The 26,310-nt window shown below is 42.5% G+C and overlaps 1 protein-coding gene across 3 annotated transcripts in view; it reads right to left on the reverse strand.

The window, feature by feature from the left end:
• The window catches only part of DHX35 (DEAH-box helicase 35), a 65,381-nt gene that overhangs the window by 22,529 nt on the left and 16,542 nt on the right, over nt 1-26,310 (reverse strand). For all 3 annotated transcript variants that reach the window (XR_009454198.1, XM_059707079.1, XM_059707078.1), the window contains exons 5-13: nt 23,533-23,637; nt 21,638-21,699; nt 20,733-20,802; nt 16,867-16,926; nt 10,365-10,477; nt 9,334-9,430; nt 8,341-8,499; nt 6,349-6,559; nt 2,014-2,138 (exon numbers count right to left, since the gene is read on the reverse strand). Coding sequence is in view for 2 of the 3 variants with exons in the window: in XM_059707079.1 (XP_059563062.1) it covers nt 2,014-2,138; nt 6,349-6,559; nt 8,341-8,499; nt 9,334-9,430; nt 10,365-10,477; nt 16,867-16,926; nt 20,733-20,802; nt 21,638-21,699; nt 23,533-23,637 (1,002 nt within the window). In the remaining variant the exon portion in view is untranslated. The remainder of the gene's footprint in view (nt 1-2,013; nt 2,139-6,348; nt 6,560-8,340; nt 8,500-9,333; nt 9,431-10,364; nt 10,478-16,866; nt 16,927-20,732; nt 20,803-21,637; nt 21,700-23,532; nt 23,638-26,310) is intronic.

Consider the following 26,310-nt stretch of genomic DNA (forward strand, 5'->3'; position numbering starts at 1 on the left):
TTTACTACTGTAATTAGCACTGCAAAATATACAAAATTATATGAACCCCGTGATTTCAATAGTGAAAGCCAATGGTGAAAAACACCATTTCAGGGGGAAATAACCGGAAGGGACTACATGAAGATGAATTTGTATGTATTTTCCTCATTTCTCAGTTGTCCAAAGCTTATGGTTTTCATCACTTATATTTTTTAATCTAAAACAAAGTGATGCTATAAATATTATAATACATGGACTTTTGGGGGGTTTTTTTGAAATTTTCCGGGAAAAATTTCCCTGAGAAAATATCAGGCCTTGCTCTGGCTCATAAAATAGTATCAGGAATGCCTCCGTGAGGACTGAAACACAGGATGACACCACTTTCCCAAACTGGGTCAGCTCTGGCTCTTACCATCTCTCCTTGTGTTTGATCATTTGATTAACTTGAAGTGGACTTTACAATTATTTCAATTTGCACTTCTCTCTTCTAGAAAAGCTGAGCATGTTCTTACATTAGTTTACTGTTTGTGCTATTTCCTTTCCTTTAGCTTTTTTTTCAGTGGACATTAGATTTATTCTAAATGATGTAGTTACTGAGATGTTGATCTAACACTGTTGCCATTATGTTTTCCTTTAATCTTAGATGTGGGTTTTTAATAGCTTTTAATTTGCATTTACTTTTCATCTTTTCTTTATAATTTCTTGTACTATACACCAAAAAACAAAGGGTTCATTTTCTCCACACTTATGATGAACCATAATTATTTCCTTTGGGAGGAAGAGTGCTATTTTTCTATTCCTTCATTTGCCTAGTTTATGTGACAGGTGTGACATTAGGGATTTTATTATCCAAGAATCCAGACCTGCCATACCACTTAACAACACAGCTGGGCCAGAACAAAGAGTTAAAATAAAAGTCTTCAAATCATAAAAATTCAACAAGAAAATATGAGTGAACATTTATTAACTAACTGACCTAGATATGAGAAAGAGTTTCATAAGCACAGTAACAGAAGCCATAGAGGCAAAGACAGAAAGACTTTACTGTGGAAATGTTTAGAATGTCTGCACATTAAAAAATAATAGTAAACTTAAAAACAGTAAAATACAAGTAAATAGAAAAACTGTTTGCAAGAAATATTGTGGACAAAGGTTAATTTTTTTAATAGTTAAAGGACTCCTGAAAAACACTAACAAACACTAATTCTCAGAGATAAGTGGCTTAACAACATAAAAGTATAAAGTGCACAATAAACTTATTTTAAAAACTATCTTCCGAAAATCAAAATAGTAATGTACAGATGGTATTTTTTCTACCTTCTTTCTCCTTCTCCACCATCAATCAAATTAGCAAAACTCTAAAAGAAAGTCATATAGTATGATAGGAGCACAATGAGTAGGGCATTCCTGTGCTGCTGGAGTTTATACCTGTAAAGCAACTCGGCCACATGTCAAGGACCTACAACAGGACTATGGCCCTCTAACCCAATAATTTCACGCCTGGAAACCTGCCTTGGGGAATAAGGTGAGACCAATCATCCACAAGACCCTTCCCTGCAGCTCTAGCAAAAGCCCTCTTGGCTCCCCCAATCGTGATACTCTCACATGCAGGCCTAAAACATGCTCGCTGTCCTGCATCTCGCTACCCCTCCTAAGCTGGTGAAATCCCATGAGTTTCACATTTCACCACAGGCATGACTAATTGGGCTGGGGGCCCTGCATTTGTCTCTCCCAGCACTGGGCACACGCACTGTGATAACTCATTACTTGTCTCTGCTCCCCAGTGGACAAGGACAAGAACTGGTCTGGCTGTATTCCCCTTGTAGCCTACACAAGGCCTGGTACAAAGCAAGCACACAACATAGGAGCTAAATAGAAAGGAAGGAAAGGAAACAGAAATGGAAAAGGAAAGGAAAGGAGAAAGAAAGAAAAGAAAGAGAAAGAAAGCAAGCTGACATGCCCTATAACAATGTCCTGACATTCCCCTGAGAGCCCTCCAGCCTCCCCTGGCTGCAGAGAGAAGGCAGGACTCACCGACATGAAGTGGAACCTGAGGACATTGTCAATTCCCAGTGCTTTCAGCTGCAGGATGACAGGTGCCAAGTTGCTCCGCTGCATCTCAGGAACGGTGGACTGAGGCAGCTTGTCAAAGGCTTCCTCTGAGGATAGGAAATCAGAACTGTTTGGGATCAAATGCCACAATCAAATGCAATCATTATGACAAAGGGACAGTTTTCCTTCTCTAACAAGAGGCTCTAGGATTCCCGGATCAGATGTATATATTATGATATAAAGTTATTTCATGTTTAAGAAAGACCATTCTACTTAAATACTTAAGCAATTTATATCTTTATAAACAATATATCATTATAGAAGTTTATCCTCTTATTTTTAGGATACTTTTTTTAGGATGTGTTTTTTGTCAGCAAAATATTAAATCAAAGCAACAAGTATTTGCTGAATCACTATTGGTGTCCAGTTACCATACCTCTGCTTGGGATAGAGTAAGTTGAAAGGCAAGAACAGTACATATAAACACCAAAGAATAATTTCAAAATGCATTACCAAAACAGTAACCAGAATATAATAAATGACCAAATCTTACGAAGAGCAAAAACTGTCCAAATCTAACTCTTCGAATCAATGAGCCAAGCACACACGTCACACTCATATCCCAATGGCTGTCCCAAATAGATTAATGAATGCTTACGTGCCTGCCCCACCAGGAACAAAAGGTGACTTCTCAGAGGAAAAAGCACAAGGCACTGAGGTGCCAAGATGGGAGGGGCAGGAGAACAGGGAGGGAGGGAAAGAGACTGGGAGGCCTTCTTATAAAAGCTAGACAAAAAGGTGGGGGAAAGAGGGAGAAAGAGATTAAATCCATTTTGTTCATATTCAGAAAGCTTATGGATTATAGAGAGAATGCTCCACCCTCAAAACCCTCCCACATCAGTCAACATTTTAACGGTGCACACCCTCCTTCACACAGGGTGGCCCCATTTCCACTGAGACCATAAAGCTGCAGTTAACTAGAGAAAAAGCAAACCAAAACAGCTCTCTCCCTTAAGAACTTCATAAAAGTCGTCCCTGAGGAAACAGCCAATACTCTCTGGAGTGACTGATACAAACTGTCAAATGCCTGGGTCTAACTGGAAGGTTCTGGTTACAGGCAACAGCAGGACATTCCAAATGGGATACCGCCTTTGTGTTTCAACAGCATTTTGGGGATAGCTTTTTGGAAGAATAGCCACATTTCCAAATACCGAGCTGACCAAGGGAGAAGCAAAGTATCAGATAAGAGGACAGCCCCCCTGAGAAGACACTCACAGGCAGTTAGTGCTTCCTAAGAGTTGAGTGACACCCAATTAAACACCACTGAGGACTTGAGTGTGAAGCATTGGGCCAGGAGCTGTAGGAGCCACAGGCCAATGGTTTTGAGAAGCTTCAGTGATATGCAAGGGCCTGGGATAAGACCAGAAACAGTGACCTCTGAGACAAGGTCCCAATGAGCGGTCCTCCCAAAGGAAAAGGGAGACTCAGGGAAGGAAGAAGCACAGCCATGGAAAGAAAACTGAGGTTGCTTCATGAGGGAGGCGCCATTTGAGAGAGGATGTGAAGGATACGGAGAATGTGATGTGCTGGGCAGAGGAAACAGCTCAAGGAAAGGCATCACAGGAATGAGGTGGGTGTGGGAAACAGAAGGCATGTCCAGGAGGAGTGTGGTGCAGCTGTGATGCAGCGTGGGGAGGGAGGTGGACTGAGGAGACGGTAAGCCGAGAACAGTTGTGGAAGGCTCAGAGAGACTCCTAAGGGCCTGAGCAGGCAGCATGCTCAGAGCTGTGCTTTCTGAAGCTCGTCTAGTAATGGGTTAGCCAAGAACGCTTAGAGGCTGGGTCGAACGCACCCCATTGCTGTCGACTGGCCTTCCCAACCCCACCTCTACTAAAACTGCTCATGCTAAGGAAGACAAATATACCTGTTTGTCTTTAGTCTGTACTCTACTATTAGATTTCTTTGAAGCATGACATTATGCTAACCATTTCCTCAATGGAGGGTAGAGGGGAAGAACATTTGTAATATTTTCAAAATAAAGATAAATTTTTAAAAAACTTAAGTTCCTCAAAGTTAAGACACAGAATTATTAAATGACCCCACAATTCTACTCCCAGGTATATACCCAAAAGAACAAAAAACAGGTACTCAAACAAGTACATGCACACACATGTTCATAGGAGCAATTATTCACAATAGTCAAAAGGTGGAAACAATCATCAATTGATGAATGTATAAGCAAAATGTGTTGTATCCACACAGTGAAATATTATCTATATATGTAATATATATATTATTGATTTCAGAGAGGAAGGGAGAAGAAAAGAGAGAAACATCAATGATGAGAGAGAATCATTGATTGGCTGCCTCCTGCACGCCCCCTACTGGGGATCGAACCTGCAACCCGGACATGTGTCCTTCACCAGAATTGAACCCGGGACCCTTCAGTCTGCATGCTGAAGCTCTATCCACTGAGCCAAACCAATTAGGGCTTATCTATATATATAAAAGCCCAAGCAACCTGCTGACCATTAGCTATGACGAGCACTGACTACCAGGGGGCAGACGCTCAATGCACAGGCATGGAAACATGCAACAGAATGATGGATCTCAGAGGGAAGGGGAAGGGGAGAGGGCAGAAAGAGATTAACCAAAGATCTTATATGCATACTAGAGGCCCAGTGCATGGATTTGTGCACTGGTGGGGTCCCTCAGCCTGGCCTGCAGGGATCAGGGTGAAACTGGCAGTCCAAAATCCCCCAAGGGGTCCCAGATTGCAAGAGGGAGCAGGCCAGGCTAAGGGATCCCACCGGTGCACAAATCCATGCACTGGGCCTCTAGTTCAGCTATAAAAAAGAATGAAGTACTGATACAACATAGATGAACCTGGAAAACATTATGCTAAATGAAAAAAGCCAGACACAGAAAGTCACATATTGTATGATCTCATTTATTTGAAATATCCAACAGATAAATCTATAGAGACAAAACAAAGATTGGTGGTTGCCAGGAGCTGGGAGCAGGGAGGAATGGAGGGAAACCACTTAATGAGTAAGGGTTTTACTTTAAAGGGATGGAAATGTTTTGAAACTAGATAGAGGTGGTGGTTACACATTGTAAATGCCACCGAACTGTTCAGTTTAAAATAGTTAATTTTATATTATGAATTTCCCCTCAAAAACAATTTTTTTAAGTAGCTTGAAACTTTCTCCTCCCCTGAATTTCAGGATGCCTTTTCCTGCCTTGGTTTTCTCTTTCCACTCCAACCATTCCTTCTTAGTGCCTTCAGGGGTGGAAGACACTACATCTCTGGCCTCAGGTTCTGCCTTTCCCTCCCTCCCCTGGCTACTCTTTTCCCCCTTCTTCCCCACCCACGTACTTGTGCATTCCACTCCCTCTGCCAGGTGTGCTGAAATCTAATCTCCACTGCTAGCCCTTCAGTGGATAACTACTGGGCTGCCAATAAAATCAGGCCCAAATACTCGATTTCGAAGTCCTCCCCAACAGGATAACTCTGATCTCTGCTTCCAACGCTCATTCCTTTATGGCAACCCTATCACACAATATGTCAATCTGTTTGTGGGTCTGCCTCCATCACCAGGCTGTCAATGACCACATGTGGTCAAAACCACGTCTCACCTAGCCCTAGATCTCCAAACCCTGGCACCGTGCTTGGCTTTGTAAACATTTGCTAAAAGAAAGAATTTTGTCAAGAACTGAACAAGGGCAACAGTAACCAAAAAGGAAAGAAGAGATCTGGTAAGTGACGGCAAATGATGTGAAAACCAAGTCTAGACAATTGAGAGAAATCTTAGTACCATCCCTCACACAAGAGAAGTGCAGAGAGAGAAAGAGCAGTTCTGGGATATCACTGTCTGTAGGGAAGACTGTCTTCAAGCTGGAGAGAAGACTCCTTAAGGCCAGAACAGTCCTGATGGTATTTATTTTGCTCCTTTAGAGCCTTGCATGGTGCACAGTACAGAGCAGGAGTAGACCAACTATTTGCTTTCTGTCAGTGAGACAGATCTTGCTATTTTAGCTCTGCAAAGATGCTCTGACTAGAGCTAAAGATGGGACCCCCCACTGGGGATTCAGGGATTCCAGAACAAGAAAACAGCACACTAATAGGCCAATAGGGACTAGTAGCAAAGAAGTACTACGTTTAGAGGAGCAAGGTGGCGGGGGCCAGATTACAGAGGGACATGTGAGGGAGGGCTGGCTTTTGTGTGAAGTCTTGCCCATTGAGGGTAAATATAATATTCTCCAATGTCAAGGCTGACAGAAAATAAAAAACCCTTAGAAGAAAGCCACACTAACCTGTATAAAGACGGTAACATTTTCCGGAGCGGCTACGGCCACCACGTCCTGCTCGCTGGTTGGCTGATGCCTGGGACACTGGGACCACCACCAAGCACTCAATAGCTGTCCTGGGATTGTAGGCTCGGAGTTTCATGAAACCACAGTCGATCACATACACAACCCCACTGATTGTAATGGAGGTTTCTGCCACATTGGTGGCCACTATCACCTAAGTTCCCCATAGAACGAAGAGTAAAAATAAAAGTTATTTGGTTCTTTTCATTTTTAATAAGTTATTTAGTTTGGTATCCTGCAAAAGCATAAGTTTTAGGGACAAAATATCTTGGTTTTGAATTTTTCCAGAGCATGTGATGTTAGATAAGTTAATTAACCTCCTGAGCATGGTTTCTCATCAAAATAATATTTACCCCCTTCCCAGTGTTGGGTTCTAATCCTGGTACTTGGCCCATAGTAAATATTCAACAAATGTTAGTTTTGCCTTTTGTACAACTAAGATAAATCACCACCCTGCGCATGTAAAACCCATTTATTCACTCACATTCTAGCTATTTTCTGAGGGTTTATGCTTTGCCAGGCACTGTGCAAGGTGCTGGGGATGTATGATGAACAAGAGAATATAATACCCCTGTTCTCCCAGAGTCTAGTGTGAGAAAGAAAATACAACAGAGCATGAATATAACATTACATAGTATTTAAGGTGTTTATTATATATTATAATAATGGGCTGTACTATTTTAGATTGGATGGCCAGGGGAAATCTCTCTAAAAGATGATTTTGAGCTGAGACGTGAGTAACAAGCAGCAGCCAACCCTGGAGATCCAGGCAGAAGAAACAATTGAAAGAAAGGAGAAACAGCCAGTGCGGCCAGAGTCCAGAGTAAGTACAAGATGAGGCTGGAGGGAGGCTAAGACAGATCATGCACAGTCTCTGGGACACTGTGAGCTGTTTGCATTTTATTCCAAGTGCACTGGAGCTGCCCCTAAAGGATTTGAAGCAGCAGGTCATGTATAGATAGCACTTTAGAACTTTCTAAAGGCACTTTTATATCTATCATTTCATAAAAATCTTCCTACCATTTTTATATAGTAGACATATGCTATGAAACCATCTATTATTATTTATGTTTTACAGCTGAGAAAACCTGGCCTTGAGGTTGAGTAATTCATCCCAGGGCACAGTGACTAAGGAACGGAACCATAGCCTCCTAACTGGTTGGCCACACTTCACATTTCACTGGGAAGATTCCAGCTGCTCCCTCCCAGTGGCCTGAAGGCTGAGCACATTCTTCCAAGTGGTTCAAAGTAGGAGCAGATTGTCAGACCATCCCCCACCTACTGTATTCTTTGTCACCTGCTGATGAGTAGCTACTACAAGCCACTTCAGGCCAGTCCTGGGTCTTCCTCATCCAATGGAAGGGAAATGGGGTAAGGCCCAGGAGGACAATGAGCAGGAAGCAGACTGGCCGCCTGCCGGCTCCTTCAAACCAATGCTTCCCACCACACCCTTCCCCACCCCAATTTCAATGCTAAATATTTTTAAGCCACACCTTAAACTAATTAACTTAAACCTGGCACTACAGGCAAAATGATGCTTCAAACCAATGGCTTAGGAACCACTAGTAGTAATATATCTATTGTTCCCACTGATCACAATCCACCAACTCGGTCCTGCAAGCCAAGGTAGTGTTGTGTTATGGGGAAATATTAGGCAGGCAGGAAAGAGATAAGAAGTCACCTGCTCTGATAATTACTGTCAGAGTGACCCTTCTGTGGGGCAGGTTCAGAAATCTTTGCAACACATTATTTATTGTGTGCTTTTCAAAATACTGCACAGAAATATGGAGCTCTTAAAGAAACCTGCCTGTATAACAAGTTTCACTTCAATGTTAAAAAAAAAACAAAAAAAACAACCTTTCCAGTGCACAGCAAAAGGGCCCCAAAATGATTGTAGATGTCTGCAAACACCCTTGGTCATCAGGTTAGTCTCACCTTTCGGACACTGCGGGACACCCTTTCAAACACTTTCATTTGCTCAAAGGAAGGCAGTCCTGCATACATGGGGAGGATCCGGAGGTGTCTCTTCATCCCAGTCCGACCTAGTGCTCGAGCCTGCTCGATCAGCAGAGACACGACAGTTTCTACCTCTTCCTAAAACATCGAACCAGGAACCAAAGAAACCAAGATCAATTTGAAGTTGAAGCATGTCACTTTTTCATATGAAAGATACAAAAGTTTGGATCAGGATTTTAACTATGGTCAGATTCATGACGCCAGTGTGATCACATTCTACTCTGGGGTGGTATGTAATTAAATGCTACCCAACAATGGTGCCTGTGGAGTGAAAATTTGCAACCGTCAGATTAATAAACAAGAAGAATAACTATTTAACTCAACTTTGAGGTACTGTGACAAAGCAATGTATACATATGAACAAGCTGTGGGAGATAAAATCGCTATACACATTTCAAGAAAAGATTACTGAACTGTGGAAAATGCTCAACAGTGGAAAAGATTCTAGCTAGAGGGTAGTTCTGAACAGTGTTACAACCCTGAGTGAGCACTTGGGCTTGTCCAATTGTCTTTCCAGTGATGTGCCCACTTAGCACCCCCAGGATAAGCTGTAAAGGTGTCACTGAAAAAGAAGCCTGCAGCAGCAACCTGCACACATAAATGCACCTGATGCAATATTAAATTCTAGTAAACAGCTTATGGAATGAATGTGTAATATACTTTGGAATCAGCTAATAAATTTCAAATACATTTGACCCTCTGCAGACAGAACAGGCAGGAGCCAATGACTCTCTGACTATGTAGTCAGTAGATGAATGACGTCAAACCAAACAATTTTTTTTTTTGCAATTAAGTAACCACAAAATACAATAAAACATAAAACAAACAGCTAAGCAATAACAGCTTCTGTATTAATTCTGGTGCTGCCTTAACATGTCTGTTTATTACAGAGAAAAGGTCCATTGGAATTACCTGGCCAGTAAGAAATGCTAATATGTCTCCATCTCCCTCTGTCTGGTGAATTTTCATCACGGTTTCTACAGTTGCTTTGATGTAATCTGGAACAGGACTGAAAAGATATATGAGTGAAACTCATCACTACAATACACACTAGTTATAGATCCATTACCCTGGTAAATCTGGCAGCAGACTATCATGCAAGTTAGTTTGGGCCTGCCCAGCAGTAATCAGTATATGAATAAATAAAATAAGTATTCACTTTTTTCTTTTTTTAAAATGCAACATTTAAGAATAATTCATAACTACATGTCAACTATTATTTTTTTTGCTTTATTTGCAAAGAAACAAAAACAATAAACCCATGCAAATTTATGTGCTATCTTTAGCATGCAAAGATGTCTGGCCAGTGAAAACAGAGGGTTATTCCCAGTGCTAAGTCCCACTCTTTCCATTTTCCCTCCTGACTACTGGCAGCATGTCTGAGGGGTGGACGGAGCTGATGAGTGCATGCATTGTCCAGCCAGAACAATTCAGAAGTCAAGCCCCCAACTCTCTGTATTTATCAGCCACTGTCTGTCTGTCCAGTGACTCAGTATAGGAATTAGAATGACCCTCTTCCTGTCCAAGAGGGCTCCTCCCAAAATTGTCAACCAGGCTTTTTGCCAGGATGTAGGGAGCTGAGAACCAAATGATTTAAAGATATATGAGTGAAACTGACAGCCATCTGATAAACCTCAGTTCTAAAAACTATCAAACTGTCTTTCCCCTAACCTTGTTACCACTTTGCTCTTTCCTACTGAGCTACTAACTAGATTCATAAAAACTTGCACATTAGTGTCAAGAGTTTAAACTAAATTTGGTAGTGATATTAAGCAGTGACATCCTATCAATGACAGGAGATACAAAATAATGACAGGAGACAGAATATACCCCTCCTCACCAGCCTGGCATATCACCCTTGGAAGACATGCAGTTCCTTCTCATTCCACAATACAGGACTAACTTTCTAGGCACCATCATTAAAAAAGCAAGTATCATCAAACCTTTGTAGATAAAAGATATCCACAGGAAATGTCCGCCCTTCCACTGTAAGGATCACACATGTATCCCTGGTTGGGTCGCTGGTTTCATTTTGATTAAAGAAATCCCGAAATTTCTAAAAAAAATAAAATAAATCAATTCTTCATTCCTTTAAAAATATAATTCACAGTAATCCATGGAAAAAAGAAAATAATACAGAAAAAGAATACAGAGCAGGGAGTTGGCAGTAGAAATTGGATATACAGAATACAGACTATGGGTTGCAAAATAGTTATTAAAAACCATATGTTTATTATTGCAATTTTGAGGGATCGCATTTCAATGAGAGACTCTTTACTAAGGTCTGGTAAAAATAATAAAGGTTAGATTTCAAAACTGTATTTGCTGACACTCGCCCAGCACCCTGTTGAGAGAAGTGGCTCTCAGCAGTTCCTCCCAAATAGGTAGCTACATCCTCTTCAATGGCACTTGATCACCAGACTGGTAGTCTATAGGGAGGCCTGGAAAGAGAGCTCTGGCCAACAGGAGACACTACCAAAGATTCCCCTCTTAGGGAATGTGCCCCAAGACACATAAAGAAGCTGAGCCTAAGAAGAGCTGAGTGACCAAACCAGCTGGACAGTGAGCGCTGGGGCACAGACACCCCATTAAGCGGTGTGTGTCAATATGTCAATGACCTTCCTGTTCCCCAACTATATTCCAGTTCCCCGGAGGCCTGCTTAGGCATGAGTTTTTATCCTCCTGGGAGGCCTAACTACGTGATCACAGTCCTGTCCTTACTTCCCCAGGTGTCTTTAATATGCATGGCCATGCTTGCTCCTGGAATCGGGGAGCCCAGGGGTACACTGAGGAACTGCATCAAATACAAAATGAATGGGCTTGGGGGAGTGCTTCTAAACTGGATTTAACCACCAAAACCTGGGATACTATACATTAACCTCAAAGTTGTGTTTGAGAAAAGTAAGCACAGATTATAAAAGTGCCTCGTGCCAACAAAAGAACTACGTTGTGTTATGAAGAACCATAAGGCACTATTCTTCACTTGACTTTTGGGAAAATTCCCTGAGTAATTTCAGGCTTTCTGTGTCCTATGACATACAGAGCACAGGCATGCTAGAAGGATGCACAAGCAAATGACAAGAGACACCCTGATGCCCCAAAAGAGTAAATACTCCAAGGGGGCAGGTGTGCCAAGAACCAATCACAGCATGAACCGAGGCAGAATGACTAACTGACCAGAAAAGAGCTGCAAGTGACAACTGAAGAGAATGCGAGGTCAATGACTGGCTCTTCAGGAAGGCAGCATGGAGAGGCAGTCTCCCTGGGCTAAGCCTTAAGGATGACCAGGAAGAAGAGACACCCCTTCCCAGGATGAGAGCAGAGTGGAGGCTAAGATGTAAAGGGCCCCTGACAGAGCACAGAGTCCAAGGGTTAGGGCAGGCCAGCCTCAGCTCTGAGTAGCCCTCTTGTCTACAAAATGAACAAACTGCTACCTACCCTGCAAGACTGTTGTGCGGTTCAAATCAAGTGTGACTAGAGTGAGTGCACAGTAAGTGGCTGTGTCATCACTCTACAGGGGCCCAAATGTCACGCTACACGGGCGCTTTATTAGACAAGGAAGGGCAGTGAGGAGGGCATATTATCAGACCTGTGCTCTGGGTGCCTGGCTGTGGTGGTCATTTTGGAGAAGGGCAGGTGTGATAAGAGAATGGAGGCCAGCAGACTAATTAAGGGAGGTGCTGTGATAGTTCAGAGGAGGGAATGAAAGCGTGGACTCAGGCAGGGCCGTTTGAAAGCAAAGCATTCCAGGGGTAAAGACTGACAGGACCTGGCAGTCAGGGAGTGTGAGCACATGCCCAGGCAAGCTGGGGAGGGTGGAGTTCTTACCCAATCACATCCCCAAGCAATGAAGTCCTGCGCCTGAACGATTACAATGAGAAAGGGACTGCCACAGAGAAGCCGCGTGCCAGGTGGGTAGGCCCCAGGTCTCTGAGTTTCGGTGGTCTGGCAGCTCAGGCTAGAGCGCAGAAGTACAGTCAAGTTCACCTCCAGCTCAAAGGAGGTGGGCAGCCTGGAGAAGGAAGGGCGGCCAGTAAAGCAGCCGGAGGGGAAGCCATCAGGGAGGCAGGAGCTGCCCACGGAGGAGGAAGATTTTAGGAAGGGCTCAACAGAGGCTTTTTGGAGCAAAAAGGCAAGCAGAACAGGGAGGAGGTTGATGCCTTAACAATGTTGTTGGAGTGGGCAGCTACCCCTTAGCGGCTCAGGAATATGTGTGTTGAAGAATAAAGATGGGAAGTTACTTTTTCAAGAAATAAAATTTAGCATTAACTGAGAAGGCATAAGATCTTTTTTTTTTTTCAAATGAGAACAAGACATTTATTGGATTTCATTCCAGTAGTCTACACTTCCAAAACAAGAGGTATTCTTATTCACTGATTCAAGATTTTAAAGTTAGAATAATAATTTACAGTAATGTAAAAAAGCATTATAAGCACAAATAACTTAAAGTAACGAAACACTAGTATATCACTTAAACAATAAGCATGCAGTGCTGTGAAATGAAAATTGTATGCTTTTGAAATAAATTCTGGATTTGGAATATTCTGGAACAATCATATTAAGTTTCACTTCCTGGCTCCACTTTTGTTTTATTTTAAAACATGTGCACTTGCCTTGGGTAGTGGGTATGTAATGCAACCACTATACTCGGGTATTTATTTAAATTTAATTTGCTCTAAAGTTCCCTTCATGAGACTATTGGAAAAATCAATCTCAGTTATTAATAGGGACACACACACACACACACACACACACTCCAGGATTATGCACAGATTCTAGTAATCTTACTAATGTAAATCCCTGAGATGCTCATTTAACCCTGGGCTCTAGAAATATGCTTGATTTCTGCATGAAAGTAGATCTGTTTCTGTACAAAATGAGACATTAGGTTCTATATTAATGCAAAGAGCTGTGGCATTTAGGTCACAACATATATATTCCTGCTATTTCATTGGGAAAAATCTACCTTATCACTTTCAGGAACTTCTTACACATCATTTTCTTAGTCTTGGCATAGACACATAAACTTGTACTCAAAACCTGGACCCTCAGTTTCTTAACCCCTTAAGCCGCTGTGCCCATCATCTCTTCTTGGGTTGCTCAGCTATGTTTTAAAAGGAATACCTCTTATGTTTGCTGAGAAGATAAGGTTAGCCTCAGGTCTCCTAGATTCAAAATCCTGCTTTTGTTGGTGGAGCTGGCATGGAGTAGAGTGGGTATTTTGCTTATTTTTTCTACCCATTTAGATTCCCTGGAAGGCACAAGATCTTAATCTTTAAGGTCTTTTATTTTTATTTGGAAATATAAAATGCACACAGACAATTACAGGCTAGAAAGCAAATAAATATAGTATCAACAGTGTATACATTTTGAGGCAGAAGGACAGAAGGAGTGAAACAGGCTCAACACACCTCGAAAAGGAGAGAGTTTGAGTCAGGTTTGAAAGGCGGGGGGGGGGGGGGGGGGGGGATGTCGCACTGACATGGACATACAGTAAGAAACATAAAAACGGCATAAACGAAGAGGACAGCCTATGAAATGGAATGAAAATGATGTGGACATCTGCTGGGTGGCCTTCCCAGTTTGCCACAGCTTCCTTCCCTGAGCACAGAAGTGGGCTTCCAGCAGCCATGTCCACCCCAGGGTCCAACAGGCCTTGGCCCACGCGGATTAGTCCCAAGTGGGTATCTGACCCCAGCTGACCCTAAGTTCCTTCTCCGGGAATCTGGAGAGGGAAACTAGTCTCTTCCCAAGTATCTGGACCTGTGACAAAACTGTGGGAGTAATCAGCAATCCCATTTTCTGCCACGTGGATAAAAGCAAATAAAAGAAAAAGAATAGCATGTGATATACTACTGGTCAATAAATACTTCGTAATTATACCTGGTCATGTTTTCTGTAATTGTTTGCTTAGTTAGGCTTATTAACAAAGCAACTAAACAATCAAGGCAACTATGTGACCAGCCCAGTCATGCTTGCCTCTGCCTCCCAGCTGCAGTCACTGCTGAGCCACCTGGGCCCTGAGCAAAACCAGAGCAGGTGGCATCATCTACCCCTCCAGGCAGTGGGGCTTGGAATTAGTCTGTCACCCACAGATCCAGCAGCTGGGGGACCAGGGATGAGTTCTGGCACCTCCTTGACCTCTTGGTCAAATGCTACCTAAGCCACACCCTTTCCCACACCCACACCCACACCCACGCCCACTCCTATTCTTCCTCCTTCGCCCTCCTCAGCTCACTCCATTCCTCTTCCTCACTCACTCTCACATGGGAACTCATAAACCACGCCCCACATGCACCCACACTCCCACAGAACTGATTCTCTCCCTGAGGTCCTCTCCTCATACACACACAGACAGACCTCACCTCCATCCCCAGCACAGGGCAGAAAGGGATAAAGGGATGAATGGCCCTAGCCCATCAAAGGCCCGGCTAAACAATGCTGAGGTCCTGGCATGCCTGCATCATAGTATTCCCACAGCATCAGAAATTTCCTACATTCATTCTACTTTCCCACTTAAAGAAATCACTTCCAGAAAGTCCATCTATATCAACTACTGTAGGCAGAACTGAAAGAAGCTATTTTTTTAAATCTCTGTCACATCAAAAGACTATGAAAGGCAATTATGAGCAATAAGTATTATTTAACAGTCATTCTAAGAAAAGACTAAGACATTACAGTTTTCAAACATAATGAAAACTGTTGGGAATCCTTTTTACAAGGGGGGGATAATGAAGATAAGAGGTAAAATAGAGATGTTTTGTGCAACTTAGCCACGGAGGAGGTAACAGGAGAGGTCAGGTATGGTCCTCAAAATAGCATTCTAGCAGGTATTGTGGGTGAAGGATATGAGAGCTAAAGAGGGCAACCAAGGAGCTTTGCCCCAGAAGTTATCATGGGCAGATTTAAGACACCAGACTCCTACGGCCTTGTGAGAAGGTCTGCAAGCAGTCTGGGCGCACATGCAGACACCCCTCTTAGCCCTGCTGGGTTTTTTCTCTCTCCAAGTTGTTTGGATCTTCCACAGCGAGGCCAGGCCCTTTTCAATTGGATTATAAAACTGGCCTCTTAACTGCTATTTCCACAACCCTCTTGTCTCTTCTACACAGCACCAAAGTGCTCTTCCTAGAATCAAGTCAATATGATCAAGTCACAAACCTCACACCCTCCCAAGACTCCCGACCAGATGCTGGATGGAGTTCCTCCTCTGGTTGGCTTGTAAGGCCTTCCATCATCTGACCCCTACCAACCTTTCCATTTTAATCTCCCATTGCCTCCTATTCAATCAAAATTTATTCAACCCACAGCACCTACATTATGCCAGACACTGTTGAAGACATTCAAAGCCCCAATCATCAGGGAGCTTACTTTTCATGATGGGAGACACACAATAAACACTCGATATACACCTAATGTTAGTGCTAAACAGAAAAAAAATAAGCAGAAGAAGCTGGATAGCAACTTTAGACAGAGTGGTCAAGAAAGGCCTCTCTGAGAGTATAATACCTGGAATGAAATGAGGGTGGAGCCATGAAAACATGTGAGGGAAGAATGGTGTAGAAAGAGGGTCCCTCCCAGAGCAGAAGCATGCTTGGGTTTTTTTTTTTTTTTTGGAGAACAGCAAGGGGACCAGTGGGGTTGGAGTGTAGTGAACACTGGAGAAAGGGGAAGTCAGAGGCAGATCACCCCCATAGCAGGCCGTACAGGTAGGACTCCCACCTTACACTTGACTCCCAGCCCCATGCACACATGGTTCCACACCCCTGTGCTCTGTGCATGCTCAGATGCCCTTCCCCACCCCTGCCCATGACAAACTTCTGTGCATCTGTCAAACCCAACCGGATGTCCCTCCTCTGTGAAAGCTTCTGGACACCTTCGAGCCAGCTGGAGTTAGGAACTCCCTCCTTGGCTGTCTCAGCACCTTGAACATACTGAACTGTAAACATCTATTTATTTTATATATATGATGACAAGTGGTCAAAATTATTTGTTGAGTTGAACCGCTGTGTGAACTTAAATATTAGTTAAGAGAGAATAACAATATAAACTTAGCCATAAAAAAATTATAACACGGACATTATATGTACAGTAAAAACTTCAATTGTACAAAAATTCTAAATATAAATGCTAGTCGTAAGTAAATGCAAGAAAAACAACCTCATACTAAGAAAAGTAATAAAAAGAAGCTGCCTGTAAGAAGAGAAACAGTATGTAGAGAAACAAGACAAGTAGGTATTATGAACTCGATTAATTACAGGTTGATTTCCACCTACAGGCTGAAAAGGAGTATCCTCTCATCCCCTGGAATCTAGGTCATCAGATGGCCCCATAAGGGAGGTAGGCCATTCTGCCAAAGATAAGCTCTTGCTACAGGTAACTTCCCACAGTCATGGCCAATGATTCCAGTGTTTATGAGGGACAAGGAGAGAGGGGAAATGTTCTTACCTCTGCATCCAGAGTGGCTGAAGCCACAATCAATCGAAGATCCCCTCGCTTTTTCTGAATCTAAAAACGAAGGCATCAAAAAACAAGAATAACTATAAAATTTATGGATGAAATTTGATATCTGAAATTCATAATAATTTAGTGTGTGTACTTTTTGGGTTAAGGGGGAGCTTACAGATGAAATAAGACTGACCACAAGTTGATAATTATTAAAATCATAGGTTAAAATAGGGTTTATTATTCTATTCTTTCCAATTGTACAAAATTTTCCAAAATAAAGAGCTAAAACAATTTAATATAAAGTAAAAAAAAGCTTTAAGGCTTGAATTTGAATTTACTGAAAGTAAAACCATTTTTCCTGGCACCTGGGTCTCTGGATATAGCTAAAGTATAAAAAAGTACTTTAAAAGCAAACAAACAATAAATGATAACACCAAGATAGAAATATGGGCAAAAGATATTAACAGCTATCAGAAGAAAAAGATGATCAACAGGCATAGGAAAAATTATCAAATAAACTATAGCAAATACATATAATAACAACTAGAGGCCCGGTGCACAAAAATCTGTGCACTCGGGGGGAGGGGGGTCCTTCAACCCGGCCTGTGCCCTCTCGCAGTCTGGGACCCCTCGGGAGATAACGACCTGCTGGCTTAGGCCTGCTCCTGGGTGGCAGAGGGCAGGCCCAATCCCTAGGTGCAGCCCCTGGTCGGGCTCAGAGCAGGGCCATTTGGGGAGTTGGGGCGCTGCCCCCTGTCATGCACAGAGCAGGGCAGATTGGGAGGTTGTAATGCCACCCTCAGTCACGCTCAGGGTAGGGCCAATTGGGGGGTTGGGGCACTGCCCCCTGTCACACTCAAGGCAGGGTCGATGGGGAGGTTGCAGCACCACCCCCTGTCACGCACAGAGCAGGGCCAATCAGGGGGTTGGGGAGCTCCCCCCTGTCATGCACAGAGCAGGGCCGATCAGGGAGTTGAGGAGCTCCCCCCTGTCACTCAACAGAGTAGGGCCGATAGGGGAGTTGGAGCACCGCCGCTGTCACACTCAGGGCAGGGCGGATCAGGGGGTTGGGGCACCGCCCTCTATCACCCACAGAGCAGGGCCGATCAGGGGGTTGGGGCGCCGCCCTCTATCACCCACAGAGCAGGGCCGATCAGGGGGTTGGGGCGCCGCCACTCTCACACTCAGGGCAGGGCCGATGGGGAGGTTATGGCTCTACCCCATCACACACAGAGCAGGGCCCGTGGGGGTGGGGGGTTGGGGCGCCGCACCCTGTCACACACAGAGCAGGGCCGATCAGGGGGTTGAGGTGCCGCACCCTGTCACACACAGAGCCGCAGGGCGATCAGGGGGTTGGGGAGCTCCCCCCTATCAGGCACAGAGCAGGGCTGATCAGGGGGTTGGGGTGACTTCCACTGTCACGAACAGAGCAGGGCAGATAGGGAGGTTGTGGCCCCGCCCGCGGTCACACACAGAGCCGCAGGGCGATCAGGGGGTTTGGGCGCTGCCCCCTGTCACACTGATCCCGGTGCCGGGAGGCCTCTCGGCTCCGCTGATCCCGGTGCTGGGAGGCATATTGCCCTTTTACTATATAGGATAGAGGCCTGGTGCATGGGTGGGGCTGGCTGGTTTGCCCTGAAGGGTGTCCTGGATCAGGGTGGGGGTCCCCACTGGGGTGCCTGGCCAGCCTGGGTGAGGGGATGATGGCTGTTTGCAGCTGGTCACACACCCTTCAGGGTGGGGGTCCCCACTGGGGTGCCTGGCCAGCCTGGGTGAGGGGCTGAGGGCTGTTTTCAGGCCGACTGAAGCTCCCAACTGCTCTTTTTTTTTGCTTTAGCTCTGGCTCCAGCTCTGAGGCCTCTGCTGCTGAAATCAGGTATCTGGTTTGTTTGTTCTATAATCAAAACAATGTATAACTCCAGCTATGAGATCCTGGGCTCGCTGAAAGCAGGTTTCTGGGGTTTTGTTTAGCTTCTATATTTGTTACAATGTTTCTTAAACTGCAAGCTCAGAGGCTGGCAAGGCAGGCGGGGAACGTTGGAGACCTCCGTCACTGAAGCAAGCAAGCCTCATGTTAGTTTCAAGCTGCCTGGAGGCCGGCTGCCATCTTGGCTGGCAGTTAATTTGCATATCACCCTGATTAGCCAATGGGAAGGGTAGAGGTCGTACGCTAATTACCATGTTTCTCTTTTATTAGATAGGATGAGATTCTTTTTTTCACCTATTACACTGGCAAGGATGTATTTTTAATACTAATATTTAGTGTTGGCAAAGACTCACTGCAATAAGCCCTCTTACTATATTGTTTCTAAGAAGGTAATATAGGATAAGCCCTCATAAATATCAAAGTCTAAATCTTTGACCAAGGAATAAAATAATAATCCAAATAATAATAGCAGCTAACAAACACCGAGTTCTGTACTATTCCAGGATCCTGGAGTACAGCTGTGTAAGATGCCTGCCTAAGGAGGCCGGGGCATCTGAAATCCAACGCACTCTCCCCTCACTTGGCTGGGGACATCCTCCCAGTGGGGACATCTTTTCCTAATTTGCACAAAGGTGTCTTACCGTCTATTTGTGACCCTAGGCCAGATGCCATCCTAAGAATTTTACACTGTTTATTTAAGCCTAACAAATTATGATAAAGAGCAGCTCTGAGCTAGAGAACTCTCCTCAGTATGGAGGTTCTATCCCATGCTGTACCCACTCGGCACATGTGGCTATAGCGCCCTTAAAATATAGGCAGTATGACTGAGGTACTGAACTTTTTATTTTATTCTATTTTAGCCAATTTAAATCTAAGGTGGTTAGTAGCTACCATATATGAAAGTGTACTGCGCACAGACACTTGTATTATCCCCATTGTAGACATGAATAAACTCAGCAGTCAGAATTTGAACCCAGCAGTGTGACCCAGATCAATGCTCTGCTCTACCACCACTTTCTAGACTCTTGTGATGGGAATTTAGCCAAAGAAAACAATCAGAAAAATTTTTTTAAATATATTTTATTGATTTTTTACAGAGAGGAAGGGAAAGGGACAGAGAGTCAGAAACATCGATGAGAGAGAAGCATCAATCAGCTGTCTCCTGCACACCCTCCCACTGTGGATGTGCCCGCAACCAAGGTACATGCCCTTGACCGGAATCGAACCTGGGATCCTTCAGTCCGCAGGCCGAAGCTCTATCCAGTGAGCCAAACCGGCCAGGGCGACAATCAGAAAATTTTTAAATAAAAATCAGGAATGGGAGAGAGGATGGAGGTTAAGGTAGAAACAATAATAGCCATGAGTTACAATTATTGAGACCAGATGATGGGTATATGGGGGTCATTAAACCCTCTCTTTACTCCGGGGTATGTTTGAAACTTTCTATAATAAAAAGTTTTAAAAAATAAAAGAAAAAAAGCAGGAATGCAACAGATTTAATTATAAGGATGCTCACTGTGACATTCTTTAAAATACTTCAAATCTGGAAACATAAATGCCTCACAGTAAGGGAAAAACCAAATACTTTATGGTAGAGATACAGTTATACAGTCATTAAAAATAACATCTTCAAAGAATACTTAATGACACAGAAAAATGACCTTGATGTAATGTTAAGAGAAATATGCAAGACACAAACTAGCACATACAATCTAATCCCGATTATGATTCATGTACACACACGAAGAACACAGAAAAGAGAAGAGAACATACCCACGTTCCACCAGGGACTTTCTCTGAATGGGTAGGATAAGGATTATGGACGATGATTTAAAGTTTTTTCCTTCATATTTTGTTGGATTTTCCAAATTTCTACAATTATTTTCCTAATCAGGCAACAAAACAAAACAAAAACAGAAGTCTGGCAGCGAAATCATACCTTTTTCAGCAAGCCAATGGCAATGTCTGTGTACAAGGTCCTCTCATGGGCTTCATCTAGCATGATGGCACTGAAAATCAGAAGGAAGATCTCTATGAGCATCCAGACAACCCTGCCCCCTCCCCATAACCCTTCCAGATCATCAAAGGGACGTCTAGGTATTTAGCCCCCATGCAATCACCTTGTATCAAAATAAAGCAAATAACTCCTCTCTGACAAGGAGGAAATTCTTAAGCTAATAAAAATGGTGACTTCAACATATGCTGGTGAAGAAAATGGTGTATCTATTGCTCTATTTAAAAAGTTTTACCACCCACATTGGATTCCAAGGGGATCTCATACCTGATTTTAAATTATAACATATAACCCCACAGAGCACATACAAATTGGAACAAGGCCAACCACTTAAAGACTGTTAAGCTGAAGAAAAGAACACAAAGGGCCACATGATCACAGTTGTGTTGCATGTGTACCAGGAGTCAAATGTGACATCCTCTCCCAGAATACCAGAGCCTGGATGGATAATTTTAATGCCTTGAGTGATAAAGACACACAAGGAGGGAGAAAGTGTAATTATTTGGACTCTGAGTATTACATTCAACAAAATGCTGCCCAGTTCTGTACTGCAACTCTGAAGACACTATTAATCCTGGCACGTAACAGAGGCAAGATACAAAGGACAAGTCCACAGACTGTTCAAATAACATCAGGGATTTTAATTTGCCCTTTCCTGTCTGTAAATTCTGAGAAAAACATCAAGGGTCTAAACAGCCAAGGTAAGGACAAAAGCTTTAGGGTAGCTGAACACGGACGTGAACCTTAGCTACTAACACAACTGCCTTTTCAATCTACTTATATACTGTACTTCTGAAACTTTAGGAAAGTTATCATAAGAAGACATTTACCTATATTTTGTTAACAAAGGATCAACCATCATTTCCCTGACCAACATTCCATCCGTCAGAAACTAAAAAACAAAAACACAAAAGTTTTAGAAATAATTCTTTTATACTGTATATTAATGATTTTTTTCTAAAAAGTTCAAGTGCAACTAAACAACCTTTTTACCAGCAAGTGTACAAGACAATTCCCGCAAAGGACAATGAAGAAATGCCCCAGCATTTTAGTTATCAAGCAATGAAACTGCTCACAAACAGGACTTTAAACATGAGCTCTCCAGCTGGGGTCTGCAATTCTTTTAGCTGAATTTCACCTGCATTTACTATCTGTGCATTGGCTAAACCTCACTTCCTCTGGGCAGGCACCACTGGCACTGCTGAGCAGGCAGTAAAGACAAACCGATGTCTGCCCAAGGGAATGCCATGAGTATGGCATAACTTGTTAAAATGTCCCAAAAGCTATGGACTTGCAGCTCTTGAGGTGATGAACCTCAGCTTCAACTGATTTTATTTGAGGGAGGCCAAAAGGGACTGTAGTTAAGAACATGAGCTGTGTCAGACTGCTGGGGGTTCAGATCTTAGTTAGCTCTATCTCTTACTAGCTGGGTGAACCTTGGGCAAGTTACCCCCTCTCTGAGCCTGATTCCTCCTTTGTAAAATGGAAATAATAAAAGTATCTACCTCAGAGGGTTACGGTGAGAATTGAGATAGCACACATAAAGTGTTTAGCACAGGGCCCAGGACACAGTGTTCAGGAATGTCAGATATTATCATTTAGGATTAATGAATGTTTACAAAATGCTTTAGAAATATGCAGCAAGAATTAGATATTGTGACTCTCAACCAAACAGTTCAGGACTTTAACAAGGCTAACTATCTCCCTCACATGCTATATCTTAGTGTTTTTGCTTTTTGTTTATAAGAGCAGGATATATTCTCATAATTTTTTTCTTAGAGCTGGAACAGCTGCCACATAGACACTCTGAAGTGAAACTGAGAACCTGCCACCAATGACAGGCCACCAGTTAAGAAATGAGTGCCTTGAAATTATGACCATTCGGTTACATAAGTCACTGAAATTTATCTAAAAATTAGCTCGTTTAAATATATTTAATGGTACAGAACAATATTCCCTTTACCTAGTAAAATGAATGTAAAGGTAACAAAATACAGAAATTTGGAAAACAGGTCTCTATTTTTTATAAATTACTACATTGTTCATTTAACTATTCTCATTATTTCCAATTTGCCTCTGTTGCAAATTGAGAGGTTAACTGAGATTCTAATAACCTATTTTCATTTCATCCGAGCATTCTCATTCATGGTTTTAGAGTACTATGTGATTCCAGCATAGTGGTATTCAGTAGATACTCTGTTGAGTTGATTGTATGTTAATTACTATTGATACTAATTGTTTTCATATTAGCGTGTAGGTTAAAAAAATACACGTAAAATCCATTTTCATGTAAAAATTAGAAAGGCCTAACTAGTAAAACTAAATTCTACACTTTATCAATTTATACTACCTTGTCCCTGTCTTTAGGCCTTTCTATAGGCAAGTTTCTGTATTTAGACAGCTATGTGGATCGTTAGAAAACAGTAAAAACACATGAGAAAGGACAGCTTTGAGTCCTGGTTCTATCACTGACAGGCACATGACATTAGGCAAGTTACTCAAACTCCCAGGTCCTCAACCTCTTCTTCTGTAGAACCAAGGGCTTCACCTTCCTTTCAAGGTCCTTTTAAGGCTAAGAGTCAAGGCTCTGTACCTCCCAGCAGACTAAATTCCCTGAGGGCCATGGTATCAGCGTCCCATCAGCAGTAACGCAGCATGTTTCTAATTCCCCCCCAAATAATCATCTTCCTTATTCACACTAGGAAAAGCAGCTTGAGCACCTCACCTTAATTCTTGTAGCCAGCGGGTCAGTGCAGTCATCAAAGCGGATGCAATAGCCCACCTCATGGCCCAGCACTGCACCCCTCTCATCAGCTACTCTCCCTGCAACCTTTGGGAAGAAAGATCATGCTGAAAATAGAGACATAGAAATTACTGCACAGAGCACATACTAAGGAAAATATAAAGGTCACTTATTTTTAAATAGTATGTGAACATAGTGGAAAATGTAAAAGGGCAGGTTATTAGAGAACAAGTGTGATAACCTTTGTGATTTATTAACTTTATATATCTCACCTCACTCTATAATCAACCTGAGGCAATTATAAGAACATACGCAATAAAAACAGAATCCCATAAAGATGTCACAGATCATGCCCTAGCCGGTTTGGCTCACTGGATAGAGTGTCGGCCTGCGAACTGAAAGGTCCCGGGTTCGATTCCGGTCAAGGGCACATGCCCAGGTTGTGGGCTCGATCACCAGTGGGGGTCTTGCAGGAGGCAGCCGCTCCATGATTCTCTCTCATCATGGACGTTTCTATGTCTCTCTCCCTCTTCCTTCCTCTCTGAAATCAATAAAAATATATTAAAAAAAAAAAAAGATGTCACAGATCAGGATCAAAGAAATGACAGATTGAATTAAAAAGATCAAGGACAATGAGCAAAATTTAAAAACAGAGATATGCCAGTTTTTTAAGTTGAGCTACAAATTCAGCTCTAGATTTCTGGTGGCCAAATCAAAAAGGGAAGCAGAAGAAATGACAAGATTCACTCTGTTCCTAAAGCCTTCTCTATTCTTTCATATACCAACCGGGCAAAAATTTTCATGTCTTCATGCCTTGAAATAAAGCACCTTCCACTGGACCATGAAGGCAGGGGAACAGGAATGATCAAATTCAATACTGGGCCAAATTTATTTTCCCTTTGGAACAAAAGAGTAATGTTTCCAGGGCAAGATAATCTATAACAATGTGTAACAGTGTCCCAGCTACCAAAACCATTAAAAGAGGAAATAAAGACAAGAATGCAGATTAAAAAGTAAAAAAGGGCAGATGAGACAATGAGAAGATTAACCAAGAATCCAAGTTAACATAATAAAGTAAAGCTAGAAAACAAAGTACATAATATATTATGAAGACCATAAATTATTGGTTGATTTTTTACCCACAAATATATGACAAAAGGTGAGTGTAAGAAACTGAAAAAAAGAATCTGACAGCAAGATCTCCTACCTCTCCAAGGACAGTCAAGTTATTATCTTATTAATAGAAAATATCTGAAATAATGAATACATATAAAAGTGAAAGAGCAATGTTTAAAATTTAGTTTAAAAGAAAATAAAGCGTGTAACATTTGTTATATAAATTACCTAATTAAAAAAAAAACAAAGGGAAGCAATATTACAGAGATTCCCTGGGGACCTGGCACATCTACCCAATGTGACGCCACTTGCCCATGTAGTCCCTGAGTCCTGGGCTTGGAATGTGGGCAGGCACAGGTGTCCCGAAGCAGAGTTTACTGCTACAGCCATTGGGCCACAGCACCCTCAAGCTCAGGAGCCCAGTGTCCCAGCACGTAGCTCCCCAAGCCACGCACACCAGGAGTTATCTGGCCATCAGTGTTTAAGAAATTGGAGAGCAGATGAGGATCAGGAGTGGCTCTGCCTAACAACTTGAAATTACAGACCTGGAAGGCCAAAACAGAACCAATCATCCAGCAGCTGGTCTACACCTCACCGTCTTTCAAAATATCTTATGAAACTAGAAATTCATCCTAGATGGCTCTACCTCCGCAGGTTGTATTTCCCGATAACCAGTATTTCACCAGGATGGTTTTGTTATTGTTTCAATTTCAACCCTATGGATCATTATACAATAAATCTCAGAAAATGGCACAAATGGAGAATGTGTGCATAGACATACTAGGAGTTGATGGGGAAAACAGGCATAAGAATAAGCATAAATGAACCAACCCTCTCCAAAAAAATATAATCTACAAGGAAGAAGCCAAAACTATTTAGTCATATTATTTCACTGTTTATATATTTTCTATTAAAAAATATGTATTTTGTTATCAAACTCTTTTTTGTTATTAATTTTAGAGAGAGGGAGGGAGGGAGGGAGGAAGGAGAAGAGAGAGAGAGAAGCACTGATTTGTTGTTCCACTTATTTATGTATTCATTGGTTGATTCCGGTATGTGCCCTGACCGGAAGATCAAACCCATAACCTTGGTGTAGCAGGACAATGCTCTAACCCACTGACCTACCCAGCCTAGGCCTCAAACACTTTTTTAAAAATTTTATTTATGACCACACCATTTAATATTTGAAAGGTCATAATCTACTGGCTTTTTAATAGATTTTTGCCTCTATTAAGTTCTACTCCCAATAAGCTCATCTATTGGACAGGATAAATATTTTTTGACAAAAACAAATAAATAGAGGGAAAGGGATATAAAAAAAAAAAATCACTGAGCACCTACGACCTGCCATACTCTGTCCCAAACTTTCACAAACTGTGTCTCTTAGGGTGGGTTAGATACCCTAAAAAGAGAAAGTGAAATAAGATAGGCTTAGAGCTTGTCCAGAATCACAGCTCAAGGCAGGGCCCAGCCTTGAAGCCAGACCCAGACCATCTGAGCGCAATAAACATTCTCAATAGTAACTGCCTCTCACAGAGATCTAGCAACTGCTTATGCAATCTGTTCTAGGCTCTGAGATTGTTTTCAGATTTCAGTCTGCACACAAAGTACTTCTTGAGATGTAGCATTTCAAACCTGACAACT

Source organism: Myotis daubentonii, chromosome 8 (assembly GCF_963259705.1).
Source record: "Myotis daubentonii chromosome 8, mMyoDau2.1, whole genome shotgun sequence".
Taxonomy (NCBI): domain Eukaryota; kingdom Metazoa; phylum Chordata; class Mammalia; order Chiroptera; family Vespertilionidae; genus Myotis; species Myotis daubentonii.